Source organism: Mustela putorius, unplaced genomic scaffold, assembly GCF_011764305.1.
Source record: "Mustela putorius furo isolate JIRA1106 unplaced genomic scaffold, ASM1176430v1.1 tig00000174_pilon_pilon_pilon, whole genome shotgun sequence".
Lineage (NCBI taxonomy): Eukaryota > Metazoa > Chordata > Mammalia > Carnivora > Mustelidae > Mustela > Mustela putorius.
Genome location: NW_025421304.1, coordinates 27409989 through 27430005, shown reverse-complemented (window position 1 = coordinate 27430005; position 20017 = coordinate 27409989). Strand labels below are relative to the sequence as shown.

General features: G+C 47.1%; 1 protein-coding gene across 2 annotated transcripts in view; it reads right to left on the bottom strand.

The window, feature by feature from the left end:
• CDH3 (cadherin 3) overlaps positions 1 to 13295 on the bottom strand; it is a 57478-nt gene extending 44183 nt beyond the window's left edge. The window contains exons 1-2 of one of the 2 annotated variants that reach the window (XM_045076222.1): positions 12800 to 13295; positions 12482 to 12602 (exon numbers count right to left, since the gene is read on the bottom strand). In XM_045076222.1, the coding sequence (XP_044932157.1) occupies positions 12482 to 12602; positions 12800 to 12853 (175 nt within the window). In that variant the 5' untranslated portion in view covers positions 12854 to 13295. The remainder of the gene's footprint in view (positions 1 to 12481; positions 12603 to 12799) is intronic. The other variant, XM_013052270.2, reaches the window with a different exon arrangement.
• Between the last annotated feature and the right edge of the window lie 6722 nt (positions 13296 to 20017).

Here is a 20017-nt window from a genome sequence, read left to right as displayed (position 1 = left end):
TATTTCTCCAAAGTAGTTAAATTGGAATGGCTTTTTGAGGGCACTTCAAAAGATATTATTATCAAGATTTCAAATATCCAGATCCTTCTTCTGAACACATGTATCTGTCATGTCTGCTTATGCAGTATTTCCGCTCGACGTTTTTTTTTTTAAGATTTATTTATATTTGACACACAGAGAAAGAGCGCACACACACAAGTAGAGGGAACATCAGAGAGACAGGGAGAAGCAGGCGTCCCGGGTGCCCCAAGTGGGGCTCCATTCCAGGACCCTGGGATCATGACCTGAGCTGGAGGCAGATGCTTAACTGAGCCACCCAGGTGCCCTGGATTTTTTAAAATTTTTTAAAAGATTTTATTTATTTATTTGACAGATAGAGATCACAAGTAGGCAGAGAGCAGGCAGAGAGAGAGAGGAGGAAGCAGGCTCCCTGCGGGGCTCAATCCTAGGACCCCGAGATCATGACCCGAACTGAAGGCAGAGGCTTTAACCCACTGAGCCACCCAGGCGCTCCTGCCCTGGATGTTTTAAAGATATCTTGAAATCAATTTGTTGAAAAGCAAATCTATGATATTTATTCTTGGCCCAAATATGATCCTTTTTCAAGGTCCCCAGCGAATGACATTATCATGTGCTCAGCTACTCAAACCCAAAATCTGAGTCCCAGAAGCAGCTCAAACTACCTGGGCTGAAATGAAACTGTGGCTCCATCACCAACTTTCAGCAAGTTTGTTTCCTCACCTATAAAACTGAATGATGTTAATAATAGCTGACTCAGTTAAATGAGTTAGTACTTTGCACAGTGCCTGACATATGGTCAGCTAGCAACATCACCTTCCAGACTCCCTTTCCCAGTCACCAAGATTCATGCCTCTTCATCTCTACGCCCACTTCTTTAGTACATACCACATCATATTTAGCTTTAGTAAGTGCAAAAATCTCCATTAAAAAAAAAAAGGATCTTTTAAAGTGCAACAAATCATACATTTGAGAAAATGAGATGACCAACTTTCTTGTTTGAAACTCATCAACGGTGTGCCATTGTTCTTAGGATAAAAAACAAAATCTTTAATGCACTCAGTTCCCTGACTCCACTCTCTAGCCACGTTAGTGCTCTTCTTAAATGCAGCATAACCCCCTTACCACAGGACCTTTGCCCACCCCCAAAACAGTGTCTCTCTACACTTCCTGCTCCAATTTACCCATTTAACTCCTAACATCTTTCAGATCCCAAAGCAAGTTACTTTCTCAGGGAAGCTCTATGTAACTGCCACAAAATTTATTACAACTGTAATTGTATGTTTACTTGTTATTATCTAATTGTCTATCTCCCTTACTACTCTCAATAGTGCCCAAAGGCAAAGACTATGTTAGAATTTGCTTATCACTGTATCTCAATACTTAGCTCGGTGCCTGATACAAAGTAGGTGTTCAATAATGTTGAGCCAAATATGAAAGTCCTGTGACCCAGCAGTTTTGCTTCATTCTGAAGAAATACGTATACAAACTATTACCATTGTAAGAATACTGCTACTTTACCACCGCTAACACCTAAACATTTATTTATTTATTTACTAAAGGCTTTTTCATATACTAATGCATTAAATATACACTAGAGCCTTATCAGATTCCCATAATTATCCCTTTACAGATAAGGAAACTGAGGCACAGAGTTTAAGCAACTTATCCAAGTTTCCACAGCTAGTTAGACAGATTTAACCCCAGCACTCTGCAACTCCAGCTCAGGCACTCTACACATTATAACATACTTGCACCTTACGCAAATTTCAATTGTAGAAATTTGAAATGGTGACATAAATATTCAAGTTGCACTTTGTATGCAAAGTGTGAAGAAGTGCAAATCTCCCAAATAATGTAAAGTCACATAATTTCACAACTGTAGAGACTAGTGAACTGTAAGCACTGCTCTAGCTTCCCTACCCCAAATACATACAGTTCACATATATTCACATGAGAATATAAGTCTTCAATCATGAGAGTTATGAATTATTTGAGGTTTTCAAGAATTTATCTTTTAAATCATGCAACTGGGGGCACCTGGGTGGCTCACTGGGTTAAAGCCTCTGCCTTCGGCTCAGGTCATGATCCCAGGGTCCTGGGATCGAGCCCCGCTTTGGGTTCTCCGCTCGTGGGGAGCCTACTTCCTCCTCTCTCTATCTCTGCCTGTCTTTCTGCCTACTTATGATCTCTGTCTGTAATAAATAAAATCTTAAAAAAAAAATCATGCAACTGTCCTCTACAATACTGTTTATTACAGTGTTATTTGGGTTTAAGAAAAAGTTCATAAGCACTGCTTGGAAGAAAAGAAGATCATAAATGAATATCCTCTTCAAGAATGGAAACCCGGGGGGTACCTGGGTGACTCAGTCATTAAGCTCAGATCAGGATCCTGGGATGGAGCTCCATGTCAGCCTTCCTGCTCAGCAGGAGGCTTGTTTTTCCCTCTCTACCTCTCCCTGCTTGTGTTCCCTCTCCCCCTGTCTCTGTTAATAAATAAATAAATATATATTTAAAAAATGGAAACTGGGACACCTGGGTGACTCAGTCAGTTAAGTGTCTGTCTTCAGCTCAGGTCATAATCCCACGATTCTCAGATGGGGTCCCATATCAGGCTCCAGTGGGGAGCCTGCCTCCCCATCTGCCTGCTGCTCCCCCTGCTTATGCTGAGTCTCTCTCTGACAAATAAAATCTTAAAAAAAAAAAAAAAAAGGAAATCAACTTTTCTTTAGCAAAATGCTTGCTAACTAGATTTTGACATCTAACAAAACTGAGAAAATTTCCATTTTTGCTTTGACTGAATGTCACATTTTCAAACTCTCAACACCCAAGGAAAACGATGCAAGCGCTGAGATTTTACAGTTTACTTATGAGTTAAGCAGCTTACATTTTTTCAATTTTTTGATGACTTCAAATGCTTCTGAGACAATCAGATAATTAAGTCATCAAACAATGGTTACTGTGAAAAACGAATGCTTTTTTAAGATTTATTTGTTTGAGAGAGAGGAAGAGGCGAGAAACAGATTCCCTGCTGAGCAGGGGGTGCACATGGGGCCCGTATTCCTCACCCTGAGATCATGACATGAGCAGAAAGAAACCAAGAGTCTGGCGCTTATCCCACTGAGCCACCCAGGCGCCCCCAAACTAATGGTTTTTAAATGGCATAGTAACCTTATTAACTTTACTGCAAAGCCTGTCATCTTAAAGGTGTTATTCAAACAGAAAAGTTTAATTTATGTGAATGGGGTTAAGATGAACAATTCATGTGATCATCCTTCTACAACAGTCTTTCCTAATAAGGTGATTCCTGATAGTTAGGTTTCTGAAAATCCAAACACTTTACAATTTTTATGTTAGCTCCTCCCCACTTCCACATCTGTAAAAGATAAAAACAAGGGCTTAGCTAAATAAATCATAGTATATCCACCATGTAGAAGAATGTTAAAAATAAGATAGATGTGTTCTTAACAATATGGAGAAAGATGCCTGTGATTCATTAAGTTAAAAAAGCAAGTTACAATGTTTATATGCTTGAGATAGCCCAATTCTTGTTCTAAAAATTCCTGAATGCACACATAAATTTCTTGTCAAGAAAAAGGTCCACAAAGATTCACATTAAACCACTGGATGTGCTTATCCTTAGGTAGGAGAACTGAGGAAGAGAAAAACTTTCCTGTGTTTCTGATTTGGTTCTGTTCAGAGGCAGTGGAGTTCAGTGGTTAAAGCTTGGGTTGCTTAGATCTGAATCCCAAGCTTTTTATCAGTTGTGTGATCGTGGGCAAGTTACTTAACCTCTCTGGTCTCTTTTCTCATCTGGAAAATGGGGATAATAATACTACCTACTCCAAGAGGTACTATGGTGATTAAACATGCTAATACATATGAAACGCTAAGAGCTGTACCTGTCTCATACTAAGCATTACATAGTTTATTGAAAAACAGGGTCTTCTACAGTGAACATGTATTTATGTATTAATGTAAAATTCCAACCAACCAGCCCAACCCTACATAAACAGTTATCAGTAGTACCTAGGAGGGGGATGTGATAGAAATGAAAAACTCCCTAGGCAAGCCTGGTACTCAGCCAAGCTTGCAAACTACTGACTCAGGGGCTAAAGACCAGTAAACCAGTTGGAGTGTAGTTGAGTCCCCGCTGGGGAATGCAGGAGCATTCTGGAAGCGGAAAAAGACCATAAAAGACAAGAAAATTACAGGTCAAGCAGCCCTGGTGGGAAGCCCCAGCTCGGGCAGACTCCACAAGGAGAGGGCAGGGTGTGGGCCCCGCATCTTGTTCTGGCTTGTGTATGAGGAGCCCACAAGGAGCTGACTTTCCTCTCGGCCTGAAGCTACAACAAGATGGGACTCGTTGTGAGAAGGCAGCCAGCCTTAAGCAAGGCACCCAGAAGAGGAGCAGAGCGCTCCAGTCCTGCCCTGTTAATGACCAACCAGCAGTCCACCTCCTCGTAGCTCCATGGACATGAAGGCACGTCTCACACACAGGACAGAGTCAGAGCCTCATTGCTGAGGAGCTGGGAGCAGAGTGACTTGCCTCAGGCCACATAGGTTGGGTTGAGAAACCAGGCTGAGAACCCCATTTTCCGCTGCCCAGATGTCCGCCATCAGGCCTGTGCCCCGCACTGGGTTTGTTAAGACTCTGAAGAACCGAATGCACCTGAGCTGGGGACAGGGAGGGGGTTGGGGAGACAGTGAGGAATAGGCTACATTTCCCAAATTAGGGGGCAGAACCTTCTCAGAAAAATACATATGCATCTTGTATACAGTTAATTCCAGAGGAGCAAAGACTTCCTCAAGCTGATGTGAGACCCTGAGATCAGAACTCTGGGCCAGATCAACCTACTTCTAGCCTTCTATGCAGGTTTAAGTTTTCTTGGTAAGAGAGCTGTAACACGGACCTAATCTTATGTGCTCTTAAGCAAAAACTGGAGTTCTGGGGCTGAGAGGAAAAAGGAAAGCCTGGGACTGTGCCTCCCTGGCCCCATCTCCCCATCCAGCCCTTGAGATCAAGCCTTAGGTCTGGTGGAGAACAGATCTCCCCTCGCTGGGGTTCTGTGTAGCCTCAGAGGTGCTCACGATGGGGAAGAAGTCACCAGCTTGCCCACCTCCTGGCTCGGAGGCCCTCTCCCTAAATGTCAGACAGCAGAGGAGTCAAGAGTTGTGAGTTCCAAGGTGAGGCATGGGGAAAAAGGAAGATGTCTGTCTGCTCTCTTTCCAGGATAAGGCATTTTGGTTTACTGAGAGAACAGCAGCATCCCAGCACCCCGGAAGTCTAGCAGGGTCACGGCTGCCATAGCCTGGAGAGGATTCCGTCAGCTTGAGGAATTTGCAGACCACTGACGCTCTAGCCACCCAAAACGGGAAGGGTGACCAGATCTGGCTGAGGCGAGGGGAGAAAGGCAGAGTGTATCAAGCTCCTCCACTCTGAACAAGGTAGGGGGAGTCCTTGAGGGCAGGGGAGGGGGCAGGAAGGTGGGGGCGGGGATGCGGAGAAGTAGAAGATAACCAGCCAGAAGCAGATTCTCTGCTGAGAACTGTCAGTGAGAGCGCTAACAGGCCTGGTATCTGAACGAGCCCTATCCCCCCACATCCTAAAGGGGAGGCCAGGGGTCCTGGATAGAAATACCCCCTCCCCCCAACTCCAGCTCTGGTGATTAACAGAGGCCTGTGGAGGGAACAGGAATTCAAAGCCCTTGGGTCAGAAGTTAACTATTTCCAATCTTCCTCTAGCTTGACTGTGGCCAGGACTCACAACGTGGTCCCGTCTCTAATACTTAAGAGTGTGGTTAGTATCTCACACCTAGGGAGACCAACCTGGGTTCAAATCCTAATTCCACAATTTACTATCTGGGTGACCTAGGATAGGTTGCAGAGTTGCAAGCCTGGGTTTCCTATTCAGTTAAATGAAGCCAATTCAACACCCGTCCCCCCACAGTGGGGAGGGGTGGCTTTTAGGAGGATTAAAAGGGCTTATTACATAAAGTACATAGTGTAGTCTCTAGAACTCAGTAAGCTCTTAGTAAATGGTATTTAGGTTGCTTTGTTGTTGTTGTTTGTTTGGAAGCCCTTCCTTGGCGGGTAGCCCCGCTGCCTGGCAATGACAGGTAACTAAATGAAATGAGGGGGAAAATTTGACTGAGACTTACAACATTCTTGGGTCTGGGGAAAGCTGGGAAGGGGAGGCAGGAAGGGGGGATGCTGGAGGTGGAGTCCAGGGTCCTGGTTCCAGAGGAGACTTCAGAGACTCTGGCCGCCAGGAGAGCACAATTGGGACTTCAGCCCCATCTGCCCTTCCCAAACACCCTACTGCCTCTCTAGTGGGGTGGGACACATTCCAAGCTGGACTGGACCCTGCCTTTTGCCTCTTCCCACCTTATACTCCATAATCCAACCAGACGAAACATATTTAAGTTCCTGGCCCCCATACAGTTCCCCTGCCAGGAACACCCCTTTGCTAACTCTCCGGCCTGAACCCCCTTGCATAATTCTTCCCCAGCCTTCAGCTTGGACATAACTTCCTTCAAGTCCTCCTAAGAACATGTTGGCAGCCCTCCTATGTGCCTCCATATTTTTTTCTCTCTACGTCCTGCTCAGATCATGTGACTATATAACATGTTATATATTATATATATAGAACATATACTATATAGTATCTATACACTTATTATATATACTATGTTATATATACTACATTATACACATACACACACCACTTATTTTGTCTGTCTTCCTTCACCAGCAGGAAAATGGCCCACGAAGATTGGGTTCTGGGCATGTTTTGCTCACCAACATAACCGAAGAACTTGGAACAATAGTATCTGGCACTTGGTAGGTGCTCAGTAAATAACTGTTCAAAGTCAGATTCGCAATTAAAATTCCTGGTGGCTGATCTGCTTCTGCCTCTAGTTGGGGAGTTCACTGACATTAACGAGCTAGGAGTCTGTGTCGTCTCTGAACATCTCACACCCAGTAGGTACTCTGACATTTGTTGGCTTCATGACCAGTCAACTTGTCCTTGGGTCTCAGACACCTCATTGCCTCCATAATGAGAGAGGAGCTGGACTTGACCACCGTGTCCATTTGAGGAGGCTGCTCCCCACGCACACACTGTCCAGGATAAAAATGACCCACAAAGACCTCACCTAAGAAATTCAGGTCCATTTCCAGATTGCCTTTCTATTTGGCGGGAAAATAATAAGGATTGGCTTAAGGACAATTAAAGGGGAAGGATTTCTCTCCCAACACAAAGGATGTAGCCAAGGACAAAATAAAGACTTACTGTCTCTTGAAAATCAAGAATCCAGAAGGGGTCTGGTGAGGACACTGTTGGAGGAGGGGATGGTAGAATCCAGAAGAGACTCTGCTCCTTCAAGACCGACAAAAGCTGACTCCTCAGTACACAGCCCTAGTACTGAGATTGTCAGGTAATCCTCAGTTAACCCAGCAATTATGCTCCCAGGTATGTACCTAACAGACAGTATATACCAAGACTCCTCATCAAAAGACTGGAACAATAATCTTCAAGCAGTACTAGTCATAATAACCAAAAATCTGAAACTCCTCAAATACCCATCAATAGAAGAATCATCACATAATGGAATGCTACAGGACACGGATACTCATCTACAATACCTCCAGAAATATAGAAGAATCTTACAAGGTATAATGACCCAAGAGGATATATGATTCTTTTACATAAAATTCAAATATGGGCAAATTAATCTATGGTATGAGAAGTCAAGACAGTGCTTTTCTTGGTGGGGAGGATAGAGAATGGGAAGGAAGGGGCATCTGAGGGGCTGGTAATGCTGTTTTGTTTGTTTGTTTGTTTTAACTAATTTCCACACCCAGCATGGAACCCAACATGGGACTTGAACTCACGACCCTGACATAGGCTGAGATCAAGAGTCAGATGCTTAACTGACTGAGCCAAATAGGCTCCCCAGTAATGCTGTTTCTTTTTTTTTTTTTTTAAGATTTTATTTATTTATTTGACAGAGAGAAATTACAAGTACACTGAGATGCAGGCAGAGAGAGAGAGAGGGAAGCAGGCTCCCTGCTGAGCAGAGAGCCCGATGTGGGACTCGATCCCAGGACCCTGAGATCATGACCTGAGCCGAAGGCAGCGGCTTAACCCACTGAGCCACCCAGGCGCCCCGTAATGCTGTTTCTTGATCTAGGTACAACTACATGGGTATTTCAAATCTCTGGCAATCACTGAGCTGTACACTTATGATTTGGGCACTTTCCTCCATATATGTTATTCTTTAATAACAGTGGTTCTCTGGATGGAGACAGTTCAGCCTCAGAACTAAAGCCTCAACTGATTTGAGCAGGGAAGGTCCTCCTCTCCCTCCTCCTCCATTATCCTCCAAATGCTGTGCAGAGCTATAGTTTCCAGCCCTAGAAACTCAGTAAGCAATGCCTTCCTTACCCACGGCAGGGAGGTGAGGGCACCCTGCACTGGGTAACCTAGGAACAGAGTGCCATGTGAGGAGGTGGGGAGATGAGAGGTTTGGGACCTGCTCCCCAGGCACAAGCTAACGGTGATGTGCAACAGGCTTCAGCAACCAACCCCTAGTCCACTGTTGAGTCAGGAAGGCAGCCAGCTGGGCTCAAAGCCCTAGCCCTAGTTTCCAAATATTCATTACTGAGGCAGATTTACTGGGCACCGAGGAATCCCCCTGGATTTAAAATCCTGGCCTTGGGGTAACTGAGAGGCTCAGTCAGTAGAACATATGACTCCTGATCTTGAGGTTGAGTTTGAGCCCCATGCTGGGTATAGATATTACTTAAAAAAAAAAAAAAACCAGCTGAAAATTAAAATAAAATAAAATCCTGGCCTCAGTTCTGACGACCCCAGCGACCTCACGTCAAGTTGCTTATCCCCGTTCACAGCAAAGGAGAGTTACCACTACCTGCTTCGCAAGATGATTATAACCATAAAAAATATTAGACTATCAGCTCCCCAAGGGCAGGAACTTGGTTTTGTCCATAGCTTTAGCTGTAGTTCTAGAACACTGTCTGACACATGCAGATGCTAAATATATGTTTACTGAAAGAATAAAATATAGAGGGCATGGCCCAGAATGGAGGCCCCAAAACAAAAGGCAATTTTTACACAAGTTGAAATAGGCAAATTCATGTCAAAGTTAATTCATGTGCAGTCAAATTCATTACTGAAACTTTGAAGTTACCTACCAAAGCTAATGTGGGTTAGCTTTAATCTTACTGAAACACTGACTAAGGGTGAGTTAAACCTGCTGAGGGCCCATAATGAAGTAATGGATTTTTTACTGTAATTAAGCTGCCTCTCTCGACTGTCCACCATTAAGGATGTATGACCACGTTGGGTCAATCACTTTTAATCACTGTCCTAATACCATGCAAATTCCCCCCTCCCACCTCTTCTTTGTCTTTGCTTCCAGACCACACTTGGAGGCAGCCCCACAGACTATGCAGTTGTGGTTGTTGGGGGGAACATTCCAGCTCTGCCTCCCTCGATTAACCTCTTGCCCTCGGTGGAGGCAAGCCCAGCATCACTTGACCCAAGCCCCATCACTAAGACACCGAGACACTGTATCTAAGCCAGTTTCCCTACAGGAATGTTTCTGGAAAACCTTATGATAAGAATGAATAAATGACAAATTGCTCTTTGGACAGGGGTTGCTGTTGGTGTCTGTGGGATCTGGCGCTCCAACACTCCACTTCCTTTCCTCCACCTCCCACTTTCTGGTAGTGATAAAAGTCACAGAACTTAGGAATCACAAACTTCTATTCAAGTCCCAGCTGGTTCCAGTAGTAATGCCTCTGGTGAAGCCACAACCACTCAGGCTTCATGGGTAAAACAGGCAGACCTTCACAAGATTGTCAGGGTTCATGCAAATACCTTCTGGGTGTTCTGTGAAGTATCGGGTCCAGAACTAAACCCAAAGGGAAAAGTCATGTTTGTGACCCTCAAGGTAGCTCCTGAGCTATTCAGCCTACAAAATTGAATCCATTAAGCTGCTTCTGTGTCTCCACCTTTGAAACCTCCAGCAGAGCTGGGTTACAGGCTTTCTGAAGTACCAACTCTGAGATTAAGAGCTCAAGCTGTTTAATAGTTACCTTACCAGCTTCAAGAGAGCGTCAGGAGGACAAAGCAAGCTCAGAGTTGTGGAAGTGCTTTGAAGAGCAAAGTGCACATGCAAACAAGGTATTAATTATATCAGATAATTTCTTTGAGCTCAACTTCATAGACACCTGTGATATTCATAACCCAGGGGCGAACAAGAGGGGCAATTGTTCTTTCGCACTAAGAAAACTTGGCTGCTTGGCCAAACTCGAGAGAGTTTGTATGTACCCTCAGGATAACCCTTTCAACATGGCTGGATCCACCCTGTGCACAGAGGACACAGAGCTGGAATGGAGGTGGGGAGGTAGAAAGATGTCAGCAGCTGAGGACTAAGAAGAGAAGTATCAGTATTTTTTTGTTAGGGTGTGTCAGTTTATTGGAACCCACTGGACCCAGAAATCTGCTTTTACTTAAGAAAGAAGGCAGCAGCCTACTTCACAGGAAAACTACTGTAAGAACCAGTCATGTTGCAGGGCGGCTCAAGGTTAGCTAAGCACATTAACCCACTCTTTGTTTTATAACCCAGGTGTGCTCTTGGCATGAACCCACCATTTTCACAACCATAAAGCAGACATCCAAGAAGGCAGAATTTTCTCAAAAGGTTTAAAATGCCTGACATCACCAGGAAACACGCGCCAACCGGACGGTGAAATTGAAAACCTGATAACTGCTTCCCCCCAACAACCCCAAGCTTAGCGAAGTGACAGTTAATCTGATATTTCTTGCTTCGGTAAGAAAGATCCGGTAAGAAAGATCCGGCACAATCAACACTCAAAAGCCATGAGACTGAAGTTGGGAGAACTTGACAATGCGGGGGAGGAGTACAGATTTGGCAGAGGTCTGGTTAGCAATAAAGCTTCCTCAGGGAGCCGGAATTGGAGTTGGGGCCCTGCCCAAGTTAACATTTTTACAGGTTGGCTGAGTTGCAGTTTGTTAGCCAGTCAGTAATAAACCCATGTGCAAGAATTTAAAGTTTATGAGGCATGGCCTCTTAATGCCTTTGCTTGGCTCCCTACATCCCAGAGTTTAAGGAGCCTGGCCTAGCCAGGGTGTTAATTGTTTTGTCAATCTGCAAGGTTGTTTGGGAAAAGGGAAAAAAAAGTCTCCCACAGACTCCAGACCCCAGTCCTCCTGTGAAGGAACAAAGGAGAGCCATTCTGTCCCCTAGGCATTAGTACTTCTACATTCAAACTGGTAATTTGTACCTGGGGTGAGGGGTTTGCTGATGAAGGCATTAGAAATAGGCTAGGTGGCAAAGGTTCTTAATTGTTTTGAAAGCCACCTAAACTGTAGATCCCCTTCCCAGAAAAATGCACACACAAGTTCTTAAACAATTTTCACAGGTCAGGGATCCGCTGGAACCCCAACCCAAGGATCCTGGGTTACACCTCTGTTTAAGAACTTGGGTTTGATGGGTGTAGAAACCCCCACTGTCCCGTCTTGGATAGAGGGAAAAGAGGCCCCCATCAGCCCGCAGCTGCTCAGATCTCATAACGCACTGGTTCTCCGCACCAAAATGTCTCCCCGCTCTCAAGATTTTCAACTTTGTTGGGGTTGGGGGTACTAGCATACTAAATGATCAAAAATGTTCTTTGATCCCCCTATCCACCGCACCCTCGGCTCAAGACCTTCCGGCTTGGGACCCCCTCCCCACTCCCCCAACATTCCAGTCCCAAGTTGGGGGTGGGGGGCAGGGGTGTCCCACTGCGTGATGGCCCCAGCCCAGGTGTGCCAGACCCAGTTTCCACGCAGGCTGCAGGGGCGCAGGCCCTCCGGGAAGGGCAGGGTTAAGAGTGCATTCCAGCTGCCGGGGAAGAAGGGGGGGGGCGGGGGAAGGGAGCACGAAGAAGAGAAACAGACCCGGTCTGTCCGTCGGAGACACAAAGCACGGTACACAAAGGGGGCCCGAGAGGGGCGAAGGGGGCTGCCCAGGGCACGGCTCATCCCCACACCTGCGCGGGGGTTGGGGGAGGAATGTGGACGACGCATTCCTTTGCGGGGGCCAGTGGGGGGAGAGCTTCCCACGTCCCGGCTGGGTGAGGAACTCAGCCGCCCCGCACCCCGAAGGTGGTCTAGGTAAGCCGCCGCAGCGGGGCAAGGAGGAGTTGCAGGTCGGACGGCGCTGTGCTCTCCATCCTTCTCTGTCCGCCATCCACCCCCACGCTAACCCCCGAGATGCTTTCTGCTCCTTCTCCAAACCCGAGGCGGAGGCAGCGTCGCCAGAAATCCCCCCCCCCGCCCCAGCCTGGGCACCCCTCGCGCGGACCACTGGAGCAGCCCACGTGCGACCCTCGGCCCCGCGTTTCCATCGGGATACCTCGAGGAAGGTCTTACCTTTGCTCTGCGCCTGGCCCAGATCCACCTTCGCGCCTCCAGCCACCAGCGTCACTTCAGCTTCCCCGAAGCCAGCCCCGCACGGCTCGGAGGCCACGCAAGGCAGCCAGCAAACCTGCGCCTTGAGGGAAGAGGAGAAAAGGGAACGGCTGGGTCACAGGCGTGCCCGGTTCTGCATACCCGGCCCGATATCCCTCGCGGGGCTCTGCTCCGCCACCTTGGCCGCAAGTAGCCCAGCAACTCTCTCCCCTCGACGCCGCCGACGCGTGCGGACCCGCCCAGCTGGACCGCTCCGGCGGGGGCAAGGCAGTGGAGTACCTTAAAGAGGAGGACGAGGAGGAGGGATGCGAGAAGCCCACTAGGGAGCTCCATAGCTGGAGAACGAAGGACGAAGAAGCAGCAGCCTCCCCGGGACAGTGGTTCGCCAAGCTTTCCCGGTGCCTTTGAGCGCCTCTGCCCGCTGGCGCTAGCGGGGTGGGGGTGGGGGCCAGGTGAGCGCAGGTGGGTGCTGATTGGTCCGGCGCCGCAGGTCCCGCCCCCTCGCAGGTGGGGCCCCCGCAGGCGTGGTGGGGACGCCCACGATACACGCCCGTATTCGCGTTAATGCAGCAATTCTGAAATGCCCACGGGCGTCTCCGGAACTGCTACCCGCCAGGACCCAGGCTGTGTTCCACAGATTCTGGGTTCGAGGTTAAAAACAGAGCAAAAACCACCCCGCTCCTCAGTCTCCGCAGCACTCGAAGAAAAATGTTTTTGTGCCTTGCAGCTACAGTGAGAAAAAAGTGGAGACGCTTCTGAACCCGACTGGAAACAGAGGCGCCCCATTCATACTCCCCCAAGGCACTGTTATCCAAAGCTTTGATGGAGGCCGGGTGTGGACGCCCCACAGCTGGCTACAGCGGGGACTGCCCCCTGCCTCTCTCTCCACCTCCCATGCCAGGCCGCTGAGGACACAGGAGTAAGGCTTAAAGCTGGCAGTGAAGTGCAGAGAGGCCGTGTTAGGGACTTTGCAGCAACTTGCGGAAGACTCATTACTTCCATTGCACAGCCCAACAACTGGAGGCTAGGAAAGAAGGCCCCAGAGTTCAGCGGCTGTTGTGGAGCCAAAGGGGCGAGTAGACCGCGGTTATTAGCGTCATCATCTCCAGGGAACCCCTCCCCCATTAAATACAAATGTGACAGTTTCTTAACTTTATATAAAATGTAAATACTTTTAAAAAGTCTTTTTTTTTAAAGATTTTATTTATTTGATAGAGATCACAAGCAGGCAGAGAGGCAGGCGGAGGAGGGGGGGTGGGAAGCAGGCTCCCTGCTGAGCAGAGAGCAGGAGGCGAGTCTCCATCCCAGGACCCTGGGATCATGACCTGAGCTGAAGGCAGAGGCTTTAACCCACTGAACCACTCAGGCACCCAAGTCTTTTTTTTTTTTTTTTTTTTTTGACGAGGCTGTTATTGGTCTGAAATACTGAATATAAGTGAAAACTTCGCACTAATCAAGCGGCCTTCTGGGAGCCTCTCACATAAACAGTTCTCCTACCGAACCCCATCCCCACCCCTTCTTGAAAGGTGGAGGAGCTAGTATTCGTCCCTCTACTTTTTTTTTTTTTTAAGATTTTATTTATTTATTTGTCAGAGAAATTACAAGTAGGCAGAGAGGAAGGCAGAGAGAGGAGGAAGCAGGCTCCCTGCTGAGCAGAGAGCCCGATGCGGGACTCGATCCCAGGACCCTGAGATCATGACCTGAGCCGAAGGCAGCGGCTTAACCCACTGAGCCACCCAGGCGCCCCTACTTTTTTTTTTTTTTTTAAGATTTTTATTTATTTGAGAGAGAAAGAGATCATGAGTGAGAGCGCAGAAGCAGGGGGAGCAGCAGAGGGAGAGGGAGAAGCAGGCTCCCCACTGAGCAGGAAGCCCTATGCGGAACTCGATTCCAGAACCCTGGCATCACCACTCAAGCAGCAGGCAGCCACTCAACTGACTGAGCCACTCAGGCGCCCCAACTTTTTTCAAAAACTTTTTTAAAGATTTTATTTGACAGAGAGCAAAAGTAGAGGGGAAGCTGTAGAGGGAGAGAGAGATGCAGGGTCCCTGCTCAGCAGGGGGAGCCTGGTGTGGGACTCCATTCCAGGACCATGGGATCATGACCTGAACTGAAAGCAGACGCTTAACAACTGAGGCACCATGCACCCCTTGTCCCTCTACTTTAGACCTTGCTTTCCCCTTCAGGACACACAAGTGGGCTCCGGACACAGAAACCCTCCTGGGGGCACCTGGGTGGCTCAGTAGTTAAGCGTCTGTCTTTGGCTCAGGCCATGATCCCAGGGTTCTGGGATCCAGCCCCACATCAGGCTCTCTCTCCCACTCCTCTTGCTTGCGTTCCCTCTCTGGCTGTTTCTCTCTGTCAAACAAATAAAATCTTAAAAAAAGAGAAAGAAACCCTCCTGAGACTCAATCCCTCTACCCTGCACACCCTCTCCCCACCAAGCTGAGCTTTCCAAAGATCCTGTTGCCTGAGGCCTCTCCCTGGAGCCTCTCCCTACTTTCCCTAGCTGCCCTGAGAACCCAGGCTGACACCTCCTGGTTCCTCTCCTTCCTTCTCTCCAGCTCAGATTCCAGGCTTTGAGGAGCCTGGAGTCTGTAATTATAGATTCTCTGGCCCTTTAGGGACAACCTGGTGGCTTGCCTATCTTTCCACCCATTAGGCCTGTGGCTAAGAGGAAAGCGGTTCGCGCTGGGACAGTGGTAGTCCTCTCTCCAGCTGAACACTGGCCATACCGCCTGCGTTCAAACCGGTGTTCCACCATGATTATTAGTACTGAGGCCTCCGGCAAGTGAAATAACCTCTTTGAGGCTCAGTTCTGCATGCATTAAGACATCTGATTTCTAAAGTACTAGGATTAAATGAATTAATACATATAAACTAGGATTAAATTAATTAATACACTTAAAACGCTAAACTCTGTACCTGGCACATAATAAGTGCCAGACATTGCCTGGTATTGCTTTAAGATCTTGGCTTAATAGTCCTCTGCCTCGTGAGTGGTTTCTGTCCTGCTTAGCACCCTCGCATTCCCCAAACTAAGAAATGTAACCCTTCAGTTTCACCGCTGATGTTTTGTATTGGCATCTGGTATTAAGGGAGAGCTCGGTTAACTGGCTTATGGTCCCAGCGGCTGGGACAATGCACTGGACAATGCACTGGAAAAGCCAGAGGCAGCTCGCTGAGCTCTGCACCTCGCTAGCCTCGGTCTACCACAGGGGTCGCTTTTCTTGCTCTTAGGGAAGTTAGCTACGGGTGCAGGAGCACATCGTGACAGGGAAGGCCCCAGATGGTACCCAGTGGCTCCGCCTAGCCTCGCCTGGCAGGTTCCGCTGAGCCCGCGCGGAACTAGATGAAGCTATTAAGTGGACCGTTAAACACAGAGGAGCCTCGAGATACAAGCCCTAATTAAGTAAACACCCGGCTGGAGGGCCGTTGAACTCGCTCATTTCCGCCTCCTTCTAGGGCATTCAGCATTCTTGGCGAGGGGCAGAATGAGGGGCAGAGGAGAGAAGAGAAATTGAGAGTCAGCTCTTCTGCCTTCAACTTGGACCACGCTGCTGTCTCCTCCGAGGCTCCCCCTTGTCGCTCACTCGCTCGTTCGTTCATTCATTCATTCAGCAAATTACTTGCTGGTAGCCTGCTATGTGCCAAGCACTGGAGATACAATGGTGAACAAAACAAGCAACCCCCCCCACCCCCGCACCCTTGGACAGTCCTTCCCTGACTGTGTGTGCGCAAGCGCGGGGGTGGGGGACCAGGTTGGGGAAAAAAAACCAAGTAAGTAAATGTTAGATCATACGTGCTGTGTGCATGAACAAAGACGAAATGGAAGTGCAAATTCGTGAGACAAAGTAGGGGCACCTGGCTGGCTCAGTTAGTGGGACCCTGTGACTTTTTTTTTTTTTTTTAAGATTTTATTTATTCATTTGAGAGAGAGAGCGCCAGCAGAGGGAGTGACAGAGGGAGAAGCAGACACCCTGCTGAGCAGGGAGCCCAACACGGGACTCTATCCCAGGACTCTGAGATCATGACCAGAGCTTAAGGCAGAGGCTTAACCATCTGAGCCACCCAGGTGTCCTGAGCCTGCAACTCTTGATTTCAGGGGCATGAGCTGAAGGCCTGCAATAGGCAAAAAGACAACTTAAAAAACCAAAAATCAAAAAACACACCAGACAGAAGGTAGGGTTGGAAATTGTACATAACATGATCCAGAAGGTATTTCCAGCAGAATCCAGGAAGAGACAGAATCATCCAAGCTGGAGGGTTCAAGTCTTACTGAGGGGCCTAGAGGAATGGGCAGGGTTCAGAGAATCAAAAGGGATATTGAGGCTCTGGGGACCACCAACAACAGAGAGGCCTTAGAACTTTGAGGACTGAAGGGCCAGGGGAGGAAATGATGTCACTGAAAGTTGGGAGTTGAGGAGAGCTGGAGAGTAGGGGAAGGACTCCCCCTGCCAATGCAGCTGCTATCTGGCCAGGGCAAGCAGGTGGGATGTAAGAAAATGCCAACATCTTTCTCCTTTTGCCATTCATCTCCCAGCAGCACTTCCTACGGGTCTAACCCACCCAGAAGCCTGTGGGCAGGAGAGCCCAGGTGCTATGGTCTCTAGGGGTCATTTCTCCAGTCACAGGGCAGGATGGAGAAAACAGAGAATGGATGAGGGGTGGGCGAGCAATGGGGAAAGCCAAGAGGCCTCACTGAGAAATGGACATTTGAACAATACAAGGAAGTGAAGAAACAAGTTACAGTAAGGATATCTGAAGAAAGAGTATTCCAGGCCAACAAACCCAAGCAAAGGCCCTGAGGCAGTGGATTACTTGGGACAGAAAAAAATTTTAAAAATAAATAAATAAAAGGAAGAATGTCTGGAGTAGAGTGACAAGTAGGAAATGAGTCAGAGTTAAGAGGGTGGGGAACAAATCTTACGGAGCGTCACAGGCCATTGTAAAAACCTACTGAGTGGGAGGGGAGGAAGACCCTGGAGGCTGTAAGCAGAGGCATAGCCTTGAGACCACAGGGAATGAGGGTAGAAGTTGGGAGGTCAACGCGGATCCTACTGCAATCATCCACACAGAAGCAGAAACAGCTTGGTTTAGGGTAGACACTGTAGAAGGGATAAGAAATGACCAGATTAAAAAGTACCCAGAAAATAACAAGTGTTGGCGAGGATGTTAAAAAATTGGAACACTTGTGCGCTGTGGGTAGAAATGGAAAATGGTGCAGCCACTATGGAAAACAGCATGGCGGTTACTAAAAAAATTAAAAATAGAATTTCCATATGAGATAGCAATTCCACTTCTGGTTACATACTCAGAAGAATTGAGAGCAGGGATGCACAGAGATATGTGAACATCCATGCTCATAGCAACATTATTTGCAATAGCCAAGAGGCAGGAGCAATCCAAGTGTCCATCCACAGATGAATGAATAAACAAAATGTTCCCTAGGTACAGAGTCTCAGTTTTGCATGATGAAATGAGTTCTGTGGAAGGATTGTGGTGATGGTTGCGTGACCGTGTGAATGTACTTAATTCCACTGAACTGTATACGAGTTTCACCATGACTTTTAAAAAGTTTCTAAAAAAGTAATTAGATTCTGGGTGTATTTTAAAGCTATTGCCAGGGTGCCTGGCTGGCTCAGTTACTAGAACATGCGGCTCTTGATCTTGGGGTTGGGAGACAGAGCTGAAGTTGGGCGTAAAGAAGACTTAAAACATTTTTTTTTTTAGGGAACCTGGATGGCTCAGTTGGTTAAGCATGATCCTGGAGTCCCGGGATCAAGTCTTGCATCAGGCTCCTGACTTGGTGGAGAATCTGCTTCTCCCTCTGACCCTCCTCCCCTCATGCTCTCTCTCTCCCTCTCTCTCTTTCATTTTCTCTCAAATAAATACATAAATAAAATCTTTAAAAATTAAAAAATATATATTGCAAATAATAATATTACCCAAAGGATTGGCTATGAGTTCGAGAGAAAGAGTGGGTCAAGGATGACTCCAGCCTTTGGGGCCTCAGCAACCAGCAGGATAGCAATGCCATTTCTTGAGTTTGGGAAGGTGTGTGTAGTAACACTATCAGGGTACTGCTCAGACCCTCCCTGGGACCCCTTTAAAGTTTTCTGAGTTCCCCTTTCTCAGCTTCTGTGAGCTGATGCTCCTAGTACCCTGTACATGTGACTCTCCTCAGAAGCCTGACCATCGACTCTTGCGGTCCCTTTGCCCTTGCAAGGAAGTGCCCAGGGTCATGAGTTCATGCCCTGTACTGGACTCCATTTTGGGTGTGGAGCCTACTTAAAAAAAAAGGGAGGGGGGCACCTGAGTGGCTCAATCAGTTAAGCCCCTGACTTCGGCTCAGGTCATGATCTCAGCGTCTTGAGATCAAGCCCTGTGTCAGGGTCCCTGCTCAGCGGAATGTCTGCTTCTCCCTCTCCCTCTGTAGCTCCCCCTGCTTATGCTCTATCTTTCTCCCAAATAAATAAATAAAATCTTTTAAAAAATTAATAAATAAATCCTGAATCCAGCTCTTCTGATATATGAGACCTTAGGCAGGTGACTTTCTACTTACTCTCTGTGCTCCAATATTCTCATCTATAAAATAGGATAAATATAGTAACACCTTCCTCATAGGTTATATCACTATTTTTGTAAAACACTTTAGAACATGATAAACGTAAGTGTTAAATTGTATTAATTGTCCCTCTCCTTTCATTGAGGATTTCCTCAATGAAAGATAGTTTTTGCCTGCTTTGTTTACAGTGCAGAACAGCCTAGCATAGGGGCGCCTGTTTGGATCAGTGGGTTGGGCCTCTGCCTTCGGCTTGGGTTGTGATCTCAGCATCCTGGGATCTAGCCCCGCATGGGTCTCTCTGCTCAGCAAGGAGCCTGCTTCCCCCTCCCCCTCTGCCTGGCTCTCTGCCTACTTGTGATCTCTGTCTCTGTTAAATAAATAAATAAATAATATCTTAAAAAAAAAAAAAGCCTAGCATAAAATACTCAAATATTTATCGAATGGATGAAATCAACAAGATGCAACTTATAAGCATCTGACAGGGTGCTAGATGCATAGTAGAAGCAAAACTCGTGTGGGTTGCTTGACGCACCTCACAGAGCTGAGGAGAGATCCAATGTGCTAACATAAGGCTAAGTATTTAGCAAAGTATCATACAAATAATACAAGTCATAATAAAGCCAACTACTACCATTTCCTGAGATTCAGATTCTGTACTAATTACTTTTCATGCATGAACTCACTCAAATCCTCACAACTCTACACAGTCATTCATATTATTACCTTTCACTGATGAGAAAACAGGTTAAGTCCCTTGCCCAAGACCACACACTAAGGCAGAAGCAAAGCCACAGTGTAACAGAGTTCTGCCTCACTCCAAAACTCACTGTCTGAACCAGTTGCTAAGCTGCTATCTGTCAATATTTGCTGGAAGAATGAATTTGTGAAGCAGGTCTTCGGTACATTAGGAAGAATTCCATAATATCCGA